Below are 23758 nucleotides of genomic sequence, written 5' to 3' on the forward strand. Positions count from 1 at the left end.
AAGAAAGTTCAACATGGCGGACGTTGTTGACCGTTACACGTAGAATTTCGAAATGAAACCTGCTTAATTGTTGTAAGTAAGCTGTAAGGAATGAGCCTGCCAAATTTCAGCCTTCTACCTACACGGGAAGTTGGAGAATTAGTGACATTGGAAAGTTCAATATGGCGGCCGACAGTGGTGTCATACCAACGAAATAAGTACGGACATCGGTTTCCTTTAAAAGTTCAATATGGCGGCCGACAGCGGCATCATACCACCGAAATAAGTACCAAATTTCAGCCTTCTACCTACAGCGGAAGTTGGAGAATTAGTGACGTTGGAAAGTTCAATATGGCGGCCGACAGTGGCGTCATACCACCGAAATAAGTATGTACGTTGGTTTTGGTTAGTGCAGGGAAGCCGCCTACCAAATTTCGTGAAGATGGGGCCATGAATAAGAAACTTCAATATGGCGGACATTGTTGACCGTTATGACCGTTACAGGTAGAATTTCGAAATGAAACTTACTTAACTTTTGTAAGTAAGCTGTAAGGAATGGGCCTGCAAAAATTTCAGCCTTCTACCTACACGGGAAGTTGGAGAATTAGTGACGTTTGGAAAATTCAATATGGCAGCCGACAGTGGCGTTATACCACCGAAATAAGTACGTACAACGGTTTTGGTTAGCGCAGGGAAGCCACCTACCAAATTTCGTGAAGGTGGGGTCAGCCTTCTACCTACACGGGAAGTTTGAAAATTGGTGACTTGGGAAAGTTCAATATAGCGGCCGACAGTGGCGTCATACCATCGAAAAAAGTAAGTACATTGGTTTCGGTTAGCGCAGGGAAGCCGCCTACCAAATTTCGTGAAGATGGGGCCATAAATAAGAAAGTTCAACATGGCGGACATTGTCAACCGTTATCGACCGTTATCGACCGTTATGACCGTTACGTGTAGAATTTCGAAATGAAACCTGCTTAACTTTTGTAAGTAAGCTGTAAGGAATAAGCCTGCCAAATTTCAGCTTTCTACCTACATGGGAAGTTGGAGAATTAGTGATGAGTCAGTCAGTCAGTCAGTCAGTCAGTGAGTCAGTCAGTCAGTGAGGGCTTTGCCTTTTATTATTATAGATTTGGCTGACATTTGACATTTATGAATGTAATATGTTCTTCAGTGTTATTTTATCTCTGCTACTCAAATAATAAACGTAGCTCATCTTGGTTTAGTTACCAACAGGCATAGAAGCAAGAGACATCCACCAGATTTTAAAGTTCCTTAACATATTATTTTTTCTTTTTGTCACCATTCCCATTCAAGATCAACATTTCATCACACTTTGAGGGGACAGTTTGAATGGACTCTACAGTTAACCCATGATTGGCTAGTCCTATCACACTGAGTTACAACTTAATCACTCTGCCTTTATTTTTCTTATTTCAGGACTAACACAGAGGTTTTCTGAAGTTGTAAAAAGATTCCAACATGAAGATCTCCTCAAAATAACTGATTATTACAAGCCACAGCTGACTTATGTGATTGAATATGACATTACAAGCATCCTACAGAATCTGGTCACCAATCAAGTTCTTAAGAATGATGAAGCGAAGGTGAGTGGTTTTGCTGCATTTCCACAAACACCAGGAATGTGTTCTAATGTGAGCAACAGAGTGAGAGCTGAAATAGTAATAAAAACAATTCAATTTATGTTCTGTAATTATATTAATTGAAAGCTCTTGCTGTTTCTTCTGCAGATATTTTAATGTTTCTACAATTAGTAATTTCAATCTTTCCATTCAGTCATCCAAGTATCACTTTCAGAACATCTTATTTTTACAGGCTAGAAGAACACTAAACAGCATTGGCAATCTAAAGAATACCACCCCTGTAGTAGAGTGAAACAGGTGTAACAATGGTCCCTGCATAAATAGCTATATTGTTTCAAACAAAAAACAACTAACATCATCTCAACCTGCCAAGCAATCAAAAATAACGTAAGCATTTGCAGAACAAACAATGCATAGAGAAATCTGAATTCCATATCAAAACACAAATACACAACTACAATTTCAAAGTTACATGTAAAAAATGTTATAAGTGCAAGGGTCTTACTTTTTCTATGAAAGCTTCAAAGACCTAAAATGAATATGTTTGGATATGGGATCTTCAGACTAGACAGAGCAAGCACTTGGTTCTCCCAATTCTCACTTGTAAAATGGACATCTACTCACTCATTTGTTTTTCAGAAATATAAATTTGCAGAAACATCTGAGAGGCAAGTCAAAGTGGAGACATTCATCAATGATGTGATGAACAAGGATAAAGTTGTGCTGGTTAGACTATGGGAGGCACTTGCCCAAGAACTTGTGAGATTTCCTTCACCAAACCTGACAAGAATCCTGGAGGAGGTGACAAAGGGCGGTGAGAGATAAACTTCTTGTCAGTTATGTTACAAGTACCTCTGTGTCCGTACTTCAAAGGAAGGAATGATGAACAAGGACTATATTACAAGTAAAAATAGTTTATGGCCTTCCTTCTATAGATAGAGAATTATAGGTATCCGTGTGTTTCACGCTCTTTGTCCTCAAGGCAGCATCGTCTTGTAGGGGTGTGTTGATTTTTGCCTTCATACTTCTGTTAGTACTGTAAGCAGCATAAATGACACCAATGAGTGTTGTGTTTGTAAATGGTTCATTATATCAACAGCCTGCATTTCACACGTCTGTCTTCCCTTGACTTTTCCTGAATAGTTACCCTGAAAATGTTTATGATATTGTATTTTATTCAGAAAATGTCACTGACTATATTTTTCTTTGTCTTTTTACAATAAAGACCCCCTATTACCACTGCAAACAAAAATATTGAATGCTGGTGCTCATGTGTGAGCCACTTTTGTCTCCCCTGACTTGCACTTGATCACTTTTGCACATGCACACAAAATGGTTTGACAGCCTATGCGTAATCAAATCACATGATTTTCTTTCCATAAATAGTGCCGTATAGCAAATGCATTGGCCACTATATTGGACACTTGGCACATCTAGTGTTATACTGTAAGCTGGATTAGAACATATCTATTAATGAATAGTTATTCCCAAGGCAATGTTGATGCATTTTTACTCTGTACAAGTCAAGCAAAACTTTAAATTATTTACATCAAAAAAACTTTCATTTCCACTTGATTTAAGTATGTTGTGTGCCTAGCTGATTGAAAAGAGTTGTTTTGCTATTTCTGGTAATGTACTGAAGCATTTATTGCTGAGCATCAGTGCAATTTTAGAAAGCCACTCATTGCAGCATCCATTGGGTCTCTCTTACTTCCAGCAGTACAACTCGGAGCCAGCTGGGAAGATGCGCATGCAGTAAAAGAAATGACAACTGTGTTAAGTGTCACCTTTAGAGTGTGGTAACTGCTAAATAAAGATGCCAAGAATCTGTACAGATTGCTGATGCAGAGTGCTTTGTAATAAACCTACATGCTGCCTGCTTTATTCAAATGTTTACATATCTGAATTCTCTTATTTTGGTTAGAACACTTCTAGAAATTTTGATTTTCTTCTTTTATGGTTATGACCTTGATTTCAGTGTTGTTGAACATCACAAGATGTAACTCTGAAAAAAATGACCCATCACTATTAAAGATTAGTGTGTCGGACTTAATTCTGGAGTAGGAATTCTCTCAAAGTCTCTCTGTGAAGTCTTGTTATCTCAATGTCTCCAGTCACAGAAATTGGGCAAAAACAGAATCTGGATAAACCATGCAGTTATGTCTTTTGCAAATTCTGCCTTTCTTATTTGGCATCCTCAAATAGTAACAGTAATCAAATTTACACAAAGTAATGTGCTATTTATTAGTTTTAAAAGAAGATTTTTCCAAAATATTAAATCTCTATCCTAATCTTCAGTGTCACTTCCACAAGAAATCAATTCTAGATTTTATTTATTTTTTGAGCATTATGCAAATCTTTCCCTGGAATTGCTAGCAGTTGTTTCCAGTTTGTTTCCTTACTATCTTAATTGTCTTTTCTGTCTGTACTCCTGTCTCTTTAGGAACAGACCTCATGGAGGAAATTCAGGCCAATATCCATCCCCCTTACATTGAGGATCATATTAAAGGTAACCAACACAATTCACTTCTTTGATCAGTAGCTTCTCCAGTCCTGTTTTCCTCATTTCTTCTCACTGTTACTTTTAGGCCTCTACAAGACACACAAAGTCGATGTGTCTAAATCTACAGTAAGTCTGGAGGATCAGCCTACTCCTGGAGATCCACGCACCAGGGCTGTGGACTTTGAGACTCGATACACAGAGCTGTTAGTCATTAATCAGTACAGAAGAACCTATAGTGAGACTCACCATGAACTTGTAAAGACTGGGAAGAGTCATGCAGAGCTTGTTGAGGACCTAGTAAAGGAGAAATGCGAGCGAATCTGGACTCAGCAGCTTTTTAGAAAGAACCCTGAAAGTGAGACTTTCCCTCATATTGTAGTGGCAAGTGGAGTGGCTGGAATTGGGAAGACCACAATGGTCCAGAAGATCATGTTTGACTGGGCCAGAGGCACTCGGTATCAGAGATTTGCTTTTGTGTTCTTGTTTAATTTTAGAGAGCTCAACCTCCTTGACTCAGAGACAGAACCACAGATGGCTCTGACCAGGATGATTGTAAGACACTACAAACATCTCAATGACACAAGACTTAAAGAAATCCTAAAAAAACCTGAATCTCTCCTCTTTATATTTGATGGCCTGGATGAGTACAAACACAAACTGGACTTCACAGAAAGAAAACTTTGCTCAGATCCAGATGACTACTTTCCGGTCCACATATTGGTCACTAGTTTGGTCAATGAAACATTACTAAAGGGCTGTTCAGTCCTGATCACAAGTAGACCAACAGCCCTAGAGGGTCTGGTTATGGAGAAAGTTGACCGATTTGCAGAGATCCTGGGGTTCTTCCCTGATCAAAGGCGGATGTTCTTTAAGAAGTTTTTTGGTGACTCAGATTTGGGTACTGAGGCTTTTAGGTATGTGGAGGAGAATGCCATCTTGTATACCATGTGTTTCAACCCCTCATACTGCTGGATTATTTGCTCTGTGCTGAAGAGCCACTTCATGACACCTGAAGAAGAGCGAGGAGCTGCCCCCAGAACTGTCACTGAGCTCTTTGTGATGTTCCTTCATAACATCCTCACCAATCACAGACGAGAAGCTGAGAACCAGAGGGGGATAATGTCCAAATTGGGAAAGATGGCTTATTATGGAGTGGCTAATAGGGTTTTTGTATTTTATGACAAATTTGAAATATCCAGCTTTGGCCTCCATTCAGAATTGTCTTCTCCATTCCTTTCTGGGTTCCTGAAAGAAATTCTACAAAGAGAAAGCACTCTGGAGCACACAACATACACATTCTTCCACTTCATCCTGCAGGAGTTTGTGGCCGCCTGCTCTTTCTACTTTGATCCATCAGCGGGTGTTGAGGAGCTGCTTGTTAAATTGGACTCCTGTAAAGATGGCCGGTTTGAGATCTTCATTCAGTTCCTGGCAGGACTGGCAAGGTACTCTGTGTTTAAAATATTGGGTGGAATCCTGGGGGAGTTTAAAAGGAAGACTGCAGTGAGGATCCTGGAGTGGGTGAGGCAAAAAGCTGAACAAGCTTTTCAAGGCCGAGATAAAAGAGAAGCTCTGCGAGTCTGCCAGTGGCTCTATGAGATTCAGAATCAGAAGTTAACCAGGGATAGCATTGGGAAGAATTTAAAGCTGGACTTTAGTAACACAACTTTATCTCCTTTGGACTGTACTATGCTGGGCTCTGTCATTCACTGTTGCACAGAACTTGAGCAGTTGAACTTGGCCAGCACAAATCTCACCGCAGAATGCATCAAAAGACTAACACCTGGTCTCAGCTACTGCCGACATGTCAGGTTAGTACTAAAACTTCACAATTGCAGGTTATAATTCTTTATACAGCTTTAATTTGATGATCTGAATCCTCCATATTCTATAAGGATTTTATTCATGTCACTGGTCCCCATCACCCAATCTAATGACTACTTATATTATATTATATTATATTATATTATATTATATTATATTATATTATATTATATTATATTATATTATATTCTTCCTGAGGACAACACATACTGGCTACAGTCGCTGCATGTCTTATTGATATTTCAACCTGGATGAAGGACCAACATCTACAGCTGAACCTGGCAAAGATGGAGCTTTTTGTTATCTTGGCCAGCCAGTATGTTCATCTCCCCATCTCTGTACAGCAAGGCTCACTGTCGCTAACACCTGCCAAGTCAGTGTGCAACCTTGGGGTGGTGGTTGATGAGCAGCTACCTTTCTGTAGTCACATTCAACTGTCTCTCATTCATGCAGACTCAATCTGTATAATGTCTACAAAATTAGAACATATCTGATTATGCAGCACAATTTCCTGTCCAGGCTTTGGGCTTTTCACATTTGGATTACTGCAACTTGCTACTAGCAGAAAGATCTGCATGTTCCATCAAGCCACTGCTGATGGTCCAGAAAGCAGCAGCTTGTCTTTTATTCAACCACCAAAATGGACACATATCACTCCTGTCTTCAGTCACATTAACTTCAAATTATTGTTGCTTGCTTATAGAGTAATCAGTTTGTCAGCAGTCCCTAGACCAGGGGTTCTCAAACTCGGTCCTGTGGGACCCCTGTGGCTGCAGGTTTTTGTTCCACCCAGATTCCTAATCAGTGATAACACCTGATAGCACTGATCTCATTTAATTAGCTGGTTTTATTTATCTTTTATTCTACATTCAGAAAAGCACAGCAGCATAATTTTTACATTTATAAGAAACATTTCTTATAAATATTTCTGTTTTTGCTATGGATTTAAATGCTTAACTCTCTTTTTATTATATTTTGCCCTTTCTCTGTGCAGTTTGCTCCCTTCATTGAATCTTAATAATGACAATTAAAAACAAGCAGAGCAGAAACTCAAGCAAACAACACTCAATCACAAGGTAGTAAATAACGGATTGATTAAACATTTAGAACATCTAGAAAAGTAGAATGACAATCAAGATGAAAAAACTGTTAAAAAGAAAAAAATACATATAACTGTAGTACATTTTAATATTTTTTTTTTTTTACCAAAGTTAGTTTTCTAATTTGTATAATTTTCCCAAAACAGGGACTTTGGGAAACAACAGTTCACTTAATTAGCACAGGAGTCCTATTAAAAACACAGGCTGGTAGGAACAAAAACCTGCAGCCACAGTAGGCTCCCAGGGCCGAGTTTGAGAACCCCTGCCCCAGACTGATGTTAGCTGATTATGTCGACTTTCTTTGTTAGCTGTTTTGGATAAAAGGGTCTCCTAAGCAAATAAATACAAATGCAAATGATTTTAGAATAAGATCCAACCCCCAAACTAGAAGAGATGATGGCACTACTGAGAAATACTACTCAAATTCTTTGCATTCCTGTTGGCTTCTTCTTTAAAACAGTTTTGAGTGCAAATGTAAGGCTGTGGCATAATGGATGCAATTACTGAGACACTAAAAATTCTAATTAAACAAACTGTTATGCTGGACTAGAGGAGTAGCTAGTAATGAATGGTGTGGAAGGCTCAAGGTCTAGTCCATCGGTTCTCAAACTGTGGGATGCAAATGTTGTCATATGTGGCGTAATTTCGCTATTTGTGGGAAAATTTTATACTTGTAGCGGTGTATCGCCAGCAAAAAATATAGGAATAAATTTTATTAGGGTTTCAAAAAAAAATTAAGGGGGCGCGATTAAAACTGTTATGAAAACTTGGGTTGTAAATACAATAAAGGTTGAGAAACACTGGTCTAGTCTGACTCGGTGGTATCATTCAGGTTGTGTCTCATGGATTAAACTGGTCAAAGTGACCACACAGACTCTCACTGACATTCCCCTATGTGTAATGCTATTTTTTTCTTGACTTGTTTTCTTGACTGAAAGTTGCCATTTCTTCACTTCTTTTCTCTTATATTTACAGGTTGCGCTCATGTGATCTCAGAGCTGATTGTTGTTTACCTCTGTCCTTGGCTCTTTCTACTGAACACTCACAGTTGACTGTGCTGGAGCTGAGAAAAAATAAGCTGGAGGATTCAGGAGTACATCTCCTGTGTGAGGGCTTGAGGAACAAAAACTGTAAATTAAAGACACTAAGGTGAGCAGATAATGTGTGACATTTTTATGAGTGTATTATTGGCAGCATTGAGAATGTTAAATTTAAGGTCACAAAGAACTAAACTAAGCATGCATAATTCTCTGTGAGAAGTCTAAAAACAAGGAGTAGAAGAGGCTTTGGAAACATTAGCCACCCTCAAAACCTGTAAAATATATATATATATATATATATATATATATATATATATATATATATATATATATATATATATATATATATATATATATATATATATATATATATATATATATATATATATATAATACACACTAGGGGGGGATCCCCCCCGCTTGCCAGCCGTTTCACGTCTCTGAGGCTCACGTTGTGAAGAGGGGGGCTAAATGCACCCCAAGGAACAGCAGTCGCTCCTCCGAAACCCGCTCTTAAACAGTGAAACAATGGGAAACAAATTTTTTTTTTACCTCCTCTTTGCTTGATCAGCTGCTGGCTTGCTGATGCTGCCGTGTCGCATGATCTTCATCTCTCACGGCGCTTCAAACATTTAAAAGCCTGTAAAGTAGCTGTCCTACTCTTTGTGTTTTATTTCCAGCCCCGAGCATGGTTAAATCTTTTGGCACATGTCTTGCGGGACGTGAGTTCTTGAAATTTTTTAGTTTATAATTTAAAAACAGAATAAGAATCTGAAAATCTAATAACATCACATTAAAGTTGTAAACATATACAGTGGTGTGAAAAACTATTTGCCCCCTTCCTGATTTCTTATTCTTTTGCATGTTTGTCACACAAAATGTTTCTGATCATCAAACACATTTAACCATTAGTCAAATATAACACAAGTAAACACAAAATGCAGTTTTTAAATGATGGTTTTTATTATTTAGGGAGAAAAAATCCAAACCTACATGGCCCTGTGTGAAAAAGTAATTGCCCCTTGTTAAAAATAACCTAACTGTGGTGTATCACACCTGAGTTCAATTTCCGTAGCCACCCCCAGGCCTGATTACTGCCACACCTGTTTCAATCAAGAAATCACTTAAATAGGAGCTGTCTGACACAGAGAAGTAGACCAAAAACACCTCAAAAGCTAGACATCATGCCAAGATCCAAAGAAATTCAGGAACAAATGAGAACAGAAGTAATTGAGATCTATCAGTCTGGTAAAGGTTATAAAGCCATTTCTAAAGCTTTGGGACTCCAGCGAACCACAGTGAGAGCCATTATCCTCAAATGGCAAAAACATGGAACAGTGGTGAACCTTCCCAGGAGTGGCCGGCCAACCAAAATTACCCCAAGAGCGCAGAGACGACTCATCCAAGAGGTCACTAAAGACCCCAGGACAACGTCTAAAGAACTGCAGGCCTCACTTGCCTCAATTAAGGTCAGTGTTCACGACTCCACCATAAGAAAGAGACTGGGCAAAAACGGCCTGCATGGCAGATTTCCAAGACGCAAACCACTGTTAAGCAAAAAGGACATTAGGGTCGTCTCAATTTTGCTAAGAAACATCTCAATGATTGCCAAGACTTTTTGGAAAATATCTTGTGGACTGATGAGACAAAAGTTGAACTTTTTGGAAGGCAAATGTCCCGTTACATCTGGTGTAAAAGGAACACAGCATTTCAGAAAAAGAACATCATACCAACAGTAAAATATGGTGGTGGTAGTGTGATGGTCTGGGGTTGTTTTGCTGCTTCAGGACCTGGAAGGCTAGATGGAACCATGAATTCTACTGTCTACCAAAAAATCCTGAAGGAGAATGTCCGGCCATCTGTTCGTCAACTCAAGCTGAAGCGATCTTGGGTGCTGCAACAGGACAATGACCCAAAACACACCAGCAAATCCACCGCTGAATGGCTGAAGAAAAACAAAATGAAGACTTTGGAGTGGCCTAGTCAAAGTCCTGACCTGAATCCAATTGAGATGCTATGGCATGACCTTAAAAAAGACGATTCATGCTAGAAAACCCTCAAATAAAGCTGAATTACAACAATTCTGCAAAGATGAGTGGGCCAAAATTCCTCCAGACCGCTGTAAAAGACTCATTGCAAGTTATCGTAAATGCTTGATTACAGTTATTGCTGCTAAGGGTGGCCCAACCAGTTTTTTTGGTTCAGGGGGCAATTACTTTTTCACACGGGGCCATGTAGGTTTGGATTTTTTTTTCTCCCTAAATAATAAAAACCATCATTTAAAATCTGCATTTTGTGTTTACTTGTGTTATATTTGACTAATGGTTAAATGTGTTTGATGATCAGAAACATTTTGTGTGACAAACATGCAAAAGAATAAGAAATCAGGAAGGGGGCAAATAGTTTTTCACACCACTGTATATGTAGGTTTTAAAATAAGCCCGATTTAAAGCATAACAAAAAACGTAAACATTACCGTTGCACATTTAGGCTTAGGATCTTATATATATATATAAAGAAGTACAATGTTCTGGAAAGGCCATTACAGTCCCCTGACTTGAATATCATCGAAAATCTATGGGATGATTTAAAGCAGGCTGTCCATGTTTGGCAGCCTTCAAATTGAACTGAACTGGAGACATTTTGTATGGAAGAATGGTCAAAAATACAGAATCCAGACACTCATCAAAGGCTATAGGAGGCATCTAGAGGCTATTATATTCGCAAAAGGATTGTTTCATGGTTGCCATCTGGATTCTCTGCTGTCTGCCTGTGTACATTAGGACTGTAAGTGGATTCATGGTCATTCTGCAAAGAAAGGAGCGTTCCTGAACCCGTCCACCCATCTTCACCATTTTAGGAACTAGCTGTCGGACTGTCTTTACATTCGCATTCAACGTGCAGATCTCTGGACTATTTATTTTCATCATCACATTTCATCCTTTGCCGTTTTTCATGATTTACTGTGTGTGTTTTGTTTGTGCTTTGTTTTATTTAATATGTAATCGCCATAAGGGGAACGGGGTGGTATCGTTTTCATTACATTCTTTATTTGCTGTTTGATTACCAGTTTGCTTTGTTTTTGTTCCTTTTGGTGAGTGTGTGCGGGTCAGGTCAAGGCTGGGTGCTTCCTTGGAATCTCCACCATAAAAATAAATAAATCACTGTCTTCTTGACAGTGTGAATCTTAGCGGCACCGGACCACTACAGCGTTATTCATTTCTGCTTGCTGTTGCTTGACTGTGATGCATCTCCAGCTGAGTGTTCTTGTGTTTTCCATTTTGTTCCTCTTAACTCTTAAACCGCCACAACCAGCTATCGTCATTTCCCAGTGCCATTTGCGAGCACTCAGGAGCTAATCAGTCAGTTCATTGAGCAGCCAGCTCATGACCACTGCCAGCCCCTAGAAGACAGAGACACTCCTCAAAAAACCCATTTTAAAAAACGCTGATAGACTACTTTCACATTGCTCTTTTACTTGCTGGGCTTACTTGCGGCTGCTCTGTTGTGTGATATGCTTCTCATGCAACGCTACGCATACTTAAAAGTCTGAACAGCACCTTCCCTTTTTGGCTGATTGCTTTATTTCTCTCTCCTCCCCCAGATTTCCTCTGCTCCTGTTGGGGTCCTGCTCCCGTTGTGTTCCCCTATGATGTCTGTCTATTCTTAAATCGAGAACTAACTGCATACTGAGCTTGTTTAACTTCTGAAAGAGACATGTTTGTTTGAAGTTTTTGAATAAAGTTTCTGTCTCTACAATCTCCTGTGTTTCTGTGCAATTCTGGGACCCAAGCATGACACCCTGCAGCACTGCAGCCTCACTGTCTCTGGGATTGAGCCACTGCACTAGACTAGCCTACAAGCATCAGTGCTTACCTCTGTTTGCTTGAGTGCAGCCAGTTCAAGCGCAGTTGGCTCAGAGATTTACTAAATTTCATCCATGGCATCAGTTGCACCTTGTACATATTGTTCCAGTAGTTTCATAAATATTACAGTTACAGTATATAATACAGTTCATTAGCAGTGTGTAAAATGATCAGTGTTGCAGTAATTGTGATACTCTTTGCATGAAAAAAAATTTCTTCCATTAAAATTTCACTTTTTCTTTGTGAATTGAGACGTTTACTTAAAGTGCAGCAAAAAAGTATTTGGCATCCAGGGATGCATTAAACCCCATTATGTGGCAGTTTAAGTGTTAAAGCCACAAGATTTTTCACAATTCACAGGTGCTCTAGGAATATAACCCCCGCAAATTATGGTACTGTATAGTGCATGGTAAAAGTCAAATTAGGATCTCATTTTGATCATTTGGTAAATCACAATTATTTCACAGTCTTCACTGTTCTATGAAGAAGGTGCTCTTTATTAGTTTTTAGCAATCACTATATTGGATCTTGAGCATCTTAAAGTGTAGGATAAATGGAGAGTTTTATGTACTGTATATACTCACAGATAAGTTGAGAATTGATGTTACAGTATAATTTCTGGTATTTTATAATGTCGCTCGTATAAGTGGAATGTGGAAAACTCTAATATGATATGCTAACACACACCCAAGAGAGTAACCACGGAGCACACTACCTTTTTTTTCTATGTGGGTGCGGCAATGTGCTGTATCAGCACGTGCTCCCAACCTCTCTCTCTCTTGATTGTGCCTACATGACCACATGGTAATACCCAAACAATTCTGAAGCAACATTTGCACTTATTTGTGTTGTTTGTATCTCACACCCTCATACACCTTTATCATAAGAACATCCCTGATCTACGATGGAGCGTTTGATCAGAAGAAAATATGAAGCTGGTTTTAAATTAAATGTCGTTGAAGTAGTGAAAGAAATTGGAAACTGCACTGCTGCAACAAAATCCGATGCGTATGAGAAACTGATGCAAGATTGGAGGAGTCAAGAAGATGTTAAAAAAAAAAAAAAAAAATAAGTGTTGCATTTTTGAACATAATAGATTTTTTCGGGTTTCAACTTATATCTATACTAATAAAAGGCAAAGCCCTCACTGACTGACTGACTGACTGACTCACTGACTCATCACTAATTCTCCAACTTCCTGTGTAAGTAGAAGGCTGAAATTTGGCAGGCTTATTCCTTACAGCTTACTTACAAAAGTTAGGCAGATTTCATTTCAAAATTCTACGTGTAACAGTCATAACTGGAACCTACTTACGTACATATATACGGCCATAGCCTGCAGCTCGGTCGCCGTGTGAGGCGGAGTTGCATCCCTCATTATCACGCCTCCCACGTAATTGAGTGCCTGCCCATATAAGGCCATCAGTCAGCAACAATCCAATAGACACGCTGCCGCTAAACATTTGCGGGTGAAGGACTGTGCTTATGAAAATGAAGATGAGATTGTCAGGGATAGACTAGTGTTTGGCACAAATTCAGCGAAAGTGCGAGAGAAACTTTTAAGTGCCGGGTCTTAGCTAACATTACATAAAGCTATGGACATCGCAAGATCGCATGAGATAGCACCAGCACAGCTGAGAACCTTCTAAGCATGTACTCTAAGCGCCTCACGTGAACTGACTGTGAATGCAGTATGCAGATAACAAGCAAGAGCTCCAAAGAGCGCATTATACAATTGAGAAGGCAGCAAAAGAATATGAAGCGAGTGACGCATATAAGCATATTCGTAAGTGCAGTTACTGCAGAAACAAAGCACAATGCAAACCTTAAGTTTAAATTAAGTTCATAGACACGCTGCCGCTGGCGTTTGTCATGCCTACGACGAATACGATATTCACGAGATACAAGTTTAATGAGAAGACGCAGGGTATAAACGAGACTTTTGATCACTTTGTAACGGAGTTAAAATTGCTGGTGAAGGACTGTGCTTATGCAAATGAGGATGCGATGGTCAGGAATAGAATAGTGTTTGGCATTAACTCAGCAAAAGTGCGATAGAAACTTTTTTACATTCATAGACACACTGCCGCTAAATATTTGCAGGCAAATCCACAACTTAATACCGGGGATGCCTGTGGAACATCTTAGATTCACGAGTACCAATTTGGGTAGTGATCACTTCGATGAATTAAACCTGTTATCTTTACAACGGTTGACAACGAAGATGAGATGGTCAGGGATAGACTAGACAAACACAGAATGTAACTTGAACACAACACATCCTCCAAATACGAACCTGATTGAAACAAATAATGATAATCAAATCCTTGATGACAGTAACACTCATAACAGTCACAAAACAATTCCATTGACAATCATGTTATGTTATTTTTAAAATGTTTCCTTTTCTTTTTCATAACTTCTTTCACACACTACTTCTCCGCTGCAAAGCATGGGTATTTTGCTAGTGTGAGTATATACGGTAGACCGTGTTTATGGATTTGTCAGAAATGCTCTGTTCAATATAGCACACCACTTCAGCAGAATAATATAAGCAAAGTTTTGAATAATATAAGCAAATTATGATTGCTTTATTCACGTTGCCTCTTGTAACAAATGTAATTAGATTAGACAAACTTTATTAATCCCATGGGGAAATTCATATGAATACAAAACAAATGTAACAAGCAAGGATATAGACTAATAGGACAGATAATACAGCCATTCGATTGATTGATAAATTAATAAATACATGTATATTGTGAAGTTAAGTTCATTTTGAAATATAATTTTGAAATAAGTATACCAGAAAGAAGTACTGAATTGCCTGATAGCAGTGGGCAGAAATGACCCCCAGAGGTGATCCTTAGCACACCATGGTGGAATGAGCCTATAGCTAAAAGTGCTCCAAGACAGCACCTCCTGGAGGGGATGGAAGGAATTATTCATGATGCTATCCAATTTCTTCACCATCCTCTTTTCTACAACAGTTTCCAGTGTGCCCAGGATTCGCTCTATAATGATTCAGGTTTTCCTTATATGTTTGTTCAGGCATTGTGTATCTTTTGTGCTCAGGTTGCTTCCCCAGTAGACCACAGTGTAGAACATTACACTGGCAACTATGGACTTGTAGAACATTCCCAGCATCTTGCTGCACACATCAAATGGCATGAGTCTCCTTTGCAAGTCCAGTCAGCTCTGGCCCTTCTTGTCCAGTGCCATTCTGTTGTCAGACCAGTTGTTGTTTATGTGAACTCCCAAGTACTTATAGCTCTGCAACAATTCCACATCCTCCCTCTGGATGGTGACTGATCTCGAAGGCCACTAGACATGCCAGAAGTCCTTCATCTTGCTGATGTTGAGTTGTGGGTTGTTTTCCCTATACTACAAGGACAGTCTAGAGTTTTAAACCTACCTTCAAGCAAGCATTTCAATGCCATGGTACTCTTTACATTTCTCCCCGACACTATGCGACTCTTCAATTCCACCCTGGGGGGGGTAAACATTAATATTATACAAAGTTATTGTCTGTTATACCTGCATTTTTATCAGTGTTTAATTTAATATTGTTTTTTTTATATATCAGTATGTTGCTGGAGTATGTGAATTTCCCCTTGGGATTAATAAAGTATCTATCTATCTGTCTGTCTATCTGTCTGTCTAATTACCCACCTTGTATCCACAAGTTAAACAAAAATAAATATGATTCTTGACAGTTATCCAATATGGTTAACTAAACAATTTTGTGGGATTTTTAAGTGAGTTCCACTGGAAATTGTTTGGTTTTATTTATTTATTTTTTTAAACGGATTGCCTTGAATTACTAAAATCGTTTTTTTATGCCAGTCTCAATGTTGCTGTAAAAATGTGAAATGTACAAGCAAATATTGAAGGAAAATGCTCTTGCACTTTGAAAATCCAAATCACATTCTTGTCCCACTTTACATGTAGTTAAATTTGTAATGTTATAGTCATAATGGCATAAATATCCTCCATAAATAAAAATGTTTCATGGAAATCAAACTTGGAAATGGTGCACATCTGTGTGTCTCTAACTTGTGCCACTTGTGCCTGTCTCTTTTCTTATCAGGTTGAGGTCATGTGGTCTAACCTCTGGATGTTGTACCGCACTCTCCTCAGTTCTCTGTACTGAACATTCACACCTGACTGATCTGGAGCTGGGAGGGAATAATCTGGAGGATTCAGGGGTGAATCTGTTGTGTGAGGGGCTGAGGAATCCAAACTGCAAATTACAGAGACTGGGGTGAGTGAACACTGCCTTGTGTGTGTCTCACACAGTAGGAATTTACTATTCATAGCTCATAGCTTCATAGTACAATGCTGTTTTGGTTTGGTTTAATCAGTGCAGAACTGACTGCAGTTTTATGTGAGAAATCAGTCTTGGAGATAGAGAGGTGTGTGGGAGACATTACATTTTTTATTTGAACAAATTTTAAATGTGTTCATGTTCTTTAGCAAGAACACTGGTGCTCAAAAGGAAGTCGGTTACATAGAATTTTTGCAGAAGTATTAGGAGCATTTCTTTGCACATACAGCTGTAGATACATTATATAAAGCTACCATGATCTAGGCAAGTGTTTCTCCACCACATGATGGGTCGTGAGTTGCTATTCTTTGTATTGGTTTAAGGTCTCGATGGGTCGCATAGTGGTTTGCTGACATTCACCGCTCTGATGATTGTGCCCTATCTCTCGCCTGCTCTAATGATTGCAGTCAATTCACCAAGGGGGACAAACTCTAAAGATCACACTCGTTTCACAAAGAGAGACTCTTCCCCCTTGGTGGGTCTTGAAGACATTTATAAGTGAAACAATGGGTTCACCACACCAAAAAGTTGAGAAACACTGATCTAGCCAACTTAAAAATAAAAATAATAAAGAGCAGCACTTCTTTTTAAGTCACTACAGTGCTAGATAGCAATTAAACTATTCAGGTAAGCAAACCCAGATTCAGAATCGGAAAATAAGACAAAAGCTAGAACATGAAAAACAAACTATGCTGTCAAACTACTACCCTTAAAATTAGAAACATCCCAAGTTATAGCCTAGATACTAGGAGCTTGTTTTTGGTTTTCCTTAAGAATTTGGAGTATCTACAGTAGGTCTCAAAATGCCTGAACATAAAACAAGTATGACAATAAGACAAATATAAAATTAAATGCAAAATTAGCCACAAAAAATAAGAAAGTTACCAAGTAGTGTAGTTGGAAGCAGCATGTAACAGTTATGAAATCTTGAGTTCATGATATTTTTGAAAAAAATAGTTTAAAAAAAAAAAAAATTGGGAGTGGTCTCCCCTCGACTTTCTCATATACTCCGATATGGGGATGGATATTTGAGGAGTAAACTGCAAGACAATGATTATATTTTTATATTATGTACATTAAAGAACCATCAACAACAAATCAAATTAATAATATATTGAACAATTATTATAAAAGTAAAAGTTGAATAAATTGGACTCTGCAGCTGCATGAATAAAAGGTAAAGTACCACTTCTGATTAATGGAAATAGCCCAAAAGTTGATAGGACTCTACGTTTTGTACCTAATACTTGTATGCAAAATTTGGTTGACCTAAGTGAAAGCGTACTCAAGTTATCTTGTTTACATAGACAAACATACACACACACACAAACACATATAATTCCAAAAATGGTATTTTTGGACTCAGGGAGGTCTAAAACTTCGAGATTCATCAAAATCTCAAAATGGAATCTTTGGAGGATTCCAATACTTTCCCTATACTTCGTGTACGAGAAAGTCAGGGAGGTGTAAAACATTGAGATTCATCAAAATCTCAACATCGAATTTTTGGACGATTACAATATTGTCCCAATACTTCGTATATGAGAAAGTAAAAGGAAATAAAGAACAATGTTAAGCTAAAATTACCTATTTGCATCTAGGTAGTTCTTACGTATCCCTTTGGATTTGAATGATTTAAATGTCAAACATTTTCCAAATTTACACAAGAAATAGAACTTCATTTGTAATTCAAAAACCCAATATTCCTCACAGTATGCAAGCTTTATTGGGGTTTAGCTAATCAGCTTTTTATTGTGTCAATCATAGAATGGACATGTTTCCCCATTAACCCAGGGGAATATTTTTAGGAATTCTGGGGCAGATTTTTGATTAAAGGCACTGGTCTACTTGTCGTCCTGATGTTATTTCTTTCCATTCTTCCTGTCTCCACAGGCTTTGGTTATGTGGTCTCACCTCTGAATGTTGTGAAGCTCTTTCATCGACTCTCTCGACAGAAAACTCATGCATGACTGATCTTAGATTGGAATATAATAAATTGGACTATAAAGGAGTTTGTGCACTGTGTGAAGGGCTGAAAGAACCCAGCTGTAAATTAGAGAAGTTATGGTGAGTAAAAACAGCATAGTCCAAGTAAAATAGGAAGCATGGCACAATTTGTATGACTTATTCTTGTTTTATCTTAAATTGCTTGTTAATCCTAGAAGAACATTAGTTTATCATTTGCAGTTACCTTCAAGTGCCATCTAGGAGATTAGTGAATCAATATCCTCTCGAGTTTGTTCCTGAAATAAATAATATATCTTGTGCCGTGGACAAGAAAAAGACAGAGTGAAGTGGTTTGGAAAGAACCAGGAGATGGGAGCAGTGAATAATGTGGTCAAAAATTATAAAGCCTCAGAAAAGATCAGAAAAGTGGAAAAGTCAGAACAAAACCAAAATGACAAGCCAGAACCATATCCAAAATAAAAAGTAAAAGTTAATTCAAAAAGTCTTTTTGCCCTGAAAAATCTTTTCTTAAACCAACGCTAACACTTGCAAGTATCTTTTTAGAAAATGAGGAATCTTGGACACCACGAGGAGCGTTTCACAGCCTTAAATGCAGGGAATAATTTCATCGCATGCAACTTCTTGGTGTCATGTGATGGCAATGAGATTGTTTTCCAATTCACAAAATGGCCGCTGGTAAAAAAACAAATTGTCACAAAATGGTGTAAATTGTACCTATTGAAAACTAATAATAAACCATAGAATAGATTTCAAATCCCAAAAATAAATATTAACAGTTTAACACAACAGTGCCAAAACTAATATTCCTTTAAAACACTGAAGAGAATCATTACCCTCTGCATGTCTTTTTAACTTTGTCTGCTTCACCCATGTTCAATTTCAAGTCCGTGCTCTGTGTGTGAGTGTGTGTGCTTGAGAGGGAGCTTATGCATCTAATCCCATCTACAGCTTCACACACAAACACCAAAAGAGGCGATTTCCTTTAATCAATATATTTTTTCTCTGTCTGTCTGATATTGTCTGTTTTTACTCCTCAAATATCTGAATCTTCTCAACTCCCCATAGGTCCAGAGATTCTGATGTTTGAAGGATTCTCTCCTCCACAGCGCACAGTCTCTTCCTTTCATACTCTCTGTAATAATTGAATAAATAAAATCTCTGTGCTTTGCCTCATAATGAGATTTTCCAACAGGCATTATCTCAGCTCCAGAGGTACTCAGTGATGCCTCTCCAGAGTCAGCAAAAAGAAATGAAAGTCAGACAGTAAGCAAGTGCATCAGAGTTGACCATAATGACAGTAAGTAAACAGCAATGGGTGGCTGGCATTGGAAAGACGAGCAGAGTATAACAACGGGCGTCATTAATGTCACAATTTTCTTAAATTATTCATGCTGAGTGGCTGATGGAAAACGTGGTGAATAAAGATTGCAAACTGATATTTTTAGGAAATTGCTAGCCAAAGTACTTGACATTAACCCAGGGGAATATTTTTAGGAATTCTGGGGCAGATTTTTGATTAAAGGCACTGGTCTACTTTAACCTTAAGGGGTTAAGGAAAGACAGCAAAGTATTATTTGTATTTTAAATGGTGACCCTTTTGTTATTGCTAGCTGTTCCATCCACCATCCATACTGCCTTTCCATCAATGTCTCTGCTCTCAAGAGTTGAGAATTTGTTCTTTTTGGGTCTAATTGGATTTCAGAATTGCGGCAACTCCTGGCTCCTTGTTGTAACTAATAACGCTGTCCTGTCTGACTTGTCCTCTTATTTCAAGTGTGGGCAGTTTGTAGCACTTAAATTATGAAAAAAAAGCCAACAAAACAGGACTTAAACAACAAACTTCTGTTTCTTATTTGCATTGCGCTGCACCTCCACTCTTAATAAAGCCTCGCCCAACACTCCCATGAAAAAGTGCACAATGTTACCTTTTATATTGCAGTATACAGTCATATGAAAAAGTTTGGGAACCCCTCTTAATTCTTTGGATTTTTGTTTATCATGTGCTGAGCTTTCAAAGTATGAACTTCCTTTTAATATACAACATGCCTTATGGAAACAGTAGTATATCAGCAGTGACATTAAGTTTATTAGATTAACAGAAAACATGCAATATGCATCATAACAAAATTAGACAGGTGCATACATTTGGGCACCCCAACAGAGATATTACATTAATACTTATTTGAGCCTCCTTTTGCAAATATAACAGCCTCTAGACGCCTCCTATAGACTTTGATGAGTGTCTGGATTCTGGATGGAGGTATTTCTGACTATTCTTCCATACAAAATCTCTCCAGTTCAGTTCAATTTGATGGCTGCCAAACATGAACAGCCTGCTTCAAATCATCCCATAGATTTTCGATGATATTCAAGTCAGGGGACTTCCAGAACATTGTACTTCTCACTTTACTTGAATGCCTTTGTAGATTTCGAACTGTGTTTTGGGTCGTTGCCTTGTTGGAATATCCAACCCCTGTAATAACTTCAACTTTGTGACTGATGCTTGAACATTATCCTGAAAAATTTGTTGATATTGGTTTGAATTCATCTGACCTTTCACTTTAACTGGGATCCCAGTCCCTGAACTAGCCACACAGCCCCATGGCATGATGGAACCTCCACCAAATTTGACAGTAGGTAGCAGGTGTTTTTCTTGGAATGCGGTATTCTTCTTCCGCCATGCAAAGCGCTTTTTGTTATGACCAAATAACTCCATTTTTGAGGATCCCATGCTGTCACTCTTCAGAGAAGAGTCGAAGGGAAGCACAACTTGCAATTAACCACCTTAAATACCTTTTCTCATAATTGGACACACTTGTCTATGAAGCTCAAGACTAAACAAGCTAATCCAACCAATTTGGTGTTGCAAGTAATCAGTACTGAGCAGTGACATGCATTCAAATCAGCAAAATTACAAGGGGACCCACATTTTTGCACAGCCAGTTATTCATATTTGATTTAATTTCATACAACTAAATACTGCTTCACTAAAAATCTTTGTTTGGAAAACACCCCAGTGCTCAGGTGTTCCTAGGAAATGAAAGACATAGCACTTTTATCTGTTTTGTTGAAAATAGAGTAAATTATTATACAGGCTGAGAGGGGTTCCCAAACTTTTTCATATGACTGTATCTCTGGGTAAAAAATGTTAACTTCTGGTCATTTTGTCTGCTAGTCTGGGTTCACTCTGTTTAAATGTTTAACTTGCTATATGTCAACAGTAGCACACAGGAAAAAAACAAACCTAATGGAAACCCCAGGGTCAAATTTTTGGCTTCAAAAGTAGTCTGTCTTGTCCGTGTGGCCCTAAAAATTAACTATGTGGAATATGATCCAGATTAATCAAAAGGTGCATAGAAAACACACAGACAGATGTTATATTTTTATGAAGGTTAGTCAAAACCTCAGGTTATATTAAAACTTTTGTTGGCAGCAGTGTCTTATCAGCACTTTCCATACGAGGCCCCTGTCTCCCCAGTCACTGCTGCGCAGGTTTGAACATGTTACATCAGATCATTTGTAACTGCGGTGCAAGAAATAATGGCTGCCCCACTTGTGATTTGCACGAAAGAAGACCAGTATGCACTGATTTGTTTTCTTGTGGTCTGAGGGTGTGCCTGGTGCTGATATTTATCAAAGACTTTGTGCACAGTATGGAGAAAGTGTTTTGTCACAAAGAAGCGTGTATGAATGGATAGAGAAGATCAAGGAAGGTCGGCCAAGTGTCAACCATGAAGATGGAGCCAAACGCCCATCCAACAACTGATAACAATATTGAGCGTGCACGTGAAATGATTCCGTTGAATAGACGAGTGACATTTGATGATGTGGCAAATCTTTTGCAAATCAGCCATGATGAAGCGGTGAACAGAGCGGTGCCTTCGTGGCTCACACCTCAGCCTAAAACATTTTTTAATGAAGAAATACGAAAGCTTGTTGACAGATAGTCAAAGTGTATTGAAAAGCAGGGAGATTATGTCGAAAAATGATGTATTTGTCTTTTCTGAAAGTTGATTAAAATAAATTCTAAAGCCAGAGTGTGGGTAATTTTTGGCTTACCCTTGTATATGTATATAGATAATGATTATTATGAACATGTGAGTTCCTTGAGCAGCTTTGGAACAGTTAATTGTATTATGATTAGTGGAAATTGTGAGTATGAAGATTCATAATCTATACTAATAAAAGGCAAAGCCCTCATTCACTCACTCACTCACTCACTCACTGACTCATCACTAATTCTCCAACTTCCCGTGTAGGTAGAAGGCTGAAATTTGGCAGGCTCATTCCTTACAGCTTACTTACAAAAGTTGGGCAGGTTTCATTTCGAAATTCTACGCCTAATGGTCATAACTGGAAGGTATTTTTCTCCATTAACTGTAATGGAGTTGAGCTGGAATGATGTGGGGGGGTGGAGTTTCGTGTGACATCATCACGCCTCTCACGTAATCATGTGAACTGACTGTCAACGCAGTGCATAGAAAACCAGGAAGACCTCCAAAAAGCGCTTAAGAAAACATGCATTATATAATTGAGAAGGCAGCGAAACAATAAGAAGCAAGCGAGTGACATATACTACCATATTCATGACTGCTGCTACCTCGGAAAGAAAGCAAGGTGTAAACCTAAACTTTAAATTAATTTCATAGACAGGCTACCGCTGGCGTTTCACATGCCCACAGGTAATGAGGGATACAAGTTTAATGAGAGGACGCAGGATATAAACGAGAGTTTTGATCACTTTATAACAAAGTTAAAATTGTAGGTGAAGGGGTGTGCTTATGCAATATCCGAAAGACTGTGTTTGTGGGGGATTGACAGTTAAGGCGGGTGGGGGAGTCACGTCATCATCTCCCCTCCCATTCATCTCATTTAGCTCTGAGCTGAGCTCCGCAGCTAACGCCGTCTTCCGAAGTAACTTCGTCAGACTGCCACCAAATACTCACAGAAAAATCCACAAGTTAATACACACGCTGTCTCTATAGAGTTTCTCCACACTGAATCCTCCAGGCACTACTTACAAAAGGTTACATTGACAATCGTGTTGCGTTATTTTTAAAATCTTTCCTTTTCTTAGCACAAGCACAGCTGAGAAGCTTCGATGCATGTGCTCTATAACGCATTAAAAAATAATGCATTTAATCACACTTTGCCTTACAAGCAAAGGGGAGCTTTTGTCAATGCATGATTTCCTGGTACACCGATTACTTTGATCAGCGCATCCCGATTCATTTTACCCTCGCACCACCTTAGTTTGAGAAGAAGTATGAAAAATATGAGGTTAACACAGAAAAACAGATCACCAATTCAAGCTTTATGAATAATCGATTCGCCATCAATAATTGTTTTGGTAAAGCCATCCTCCTTCCATTTTATAATTTTTCCGCCACTAGCCATGATTAAATGAACGGTAAATAAAGTAAGAGCAAAGCGAGGGTGACTTATTTAGGCAGGCATATATATGACAGCAACACTCATGACAATGTCAATCATGTTACGTTATTATTAAAATGTTTCCTTTTCTTTTTCATTACTTCTTTAACACAC

At 38.5% G+C, this 23758-nt stretch overlaps 1 protein-coding gene across 2 annotated transcripts in view; it reads left to right on the forward strand.

Moving 5' to 3' along the window:
• LOC120534424 (NACHT, LRR and PYD domains-containing protein 3-like) overlaps positions 1-23758 on the forward strand; it is a 45140-nt gene that overhangs the window by 16779 nt on the left and 4603 nt on the right. For both annotated transcript variants that reach the window (XM_039761994.1, XM_039761995.1), the window contains exons 3-9: positions 1420-1586; positions 2223-2397; positions 4027-4092; positions 4172-5897; positions 7986-8159; positions 16007-16180; positions 18137-18310. In XM_039761994.1, coding sequence (XP_039617928.1) covers positions 1420-1586; positions 2223-2397; positions 4027-4092; positions 4172-5897; positions 7986-8159; positions 16007-16180; positions 18137-18310 — 2656 coding nt within the window. The remainder of the gene's footprint in view (positions 1-1419; positions 1587-2222; positions 2398-4026; positions 4093-4171; positions 5898-7985; positions 8160-16006; positions 16181-18136; positions 18311-23758) is intronic.

The sequence above is a fragment of the Polypterus senegalus genome, chromosome 8, assembly GCF_016835505.1.
Source record: "Polypterus senegalus isolate Bchr_013 chromosome 8, ASM1683550v1, whole genome shotgun sequence".
Classification (NCBI taxonomy): Eukaryota; Metazoa; Chordata; class Cladistia; order Polypteriformes; family Polypteridae; genus Polypterus; species Polypterus senegalus.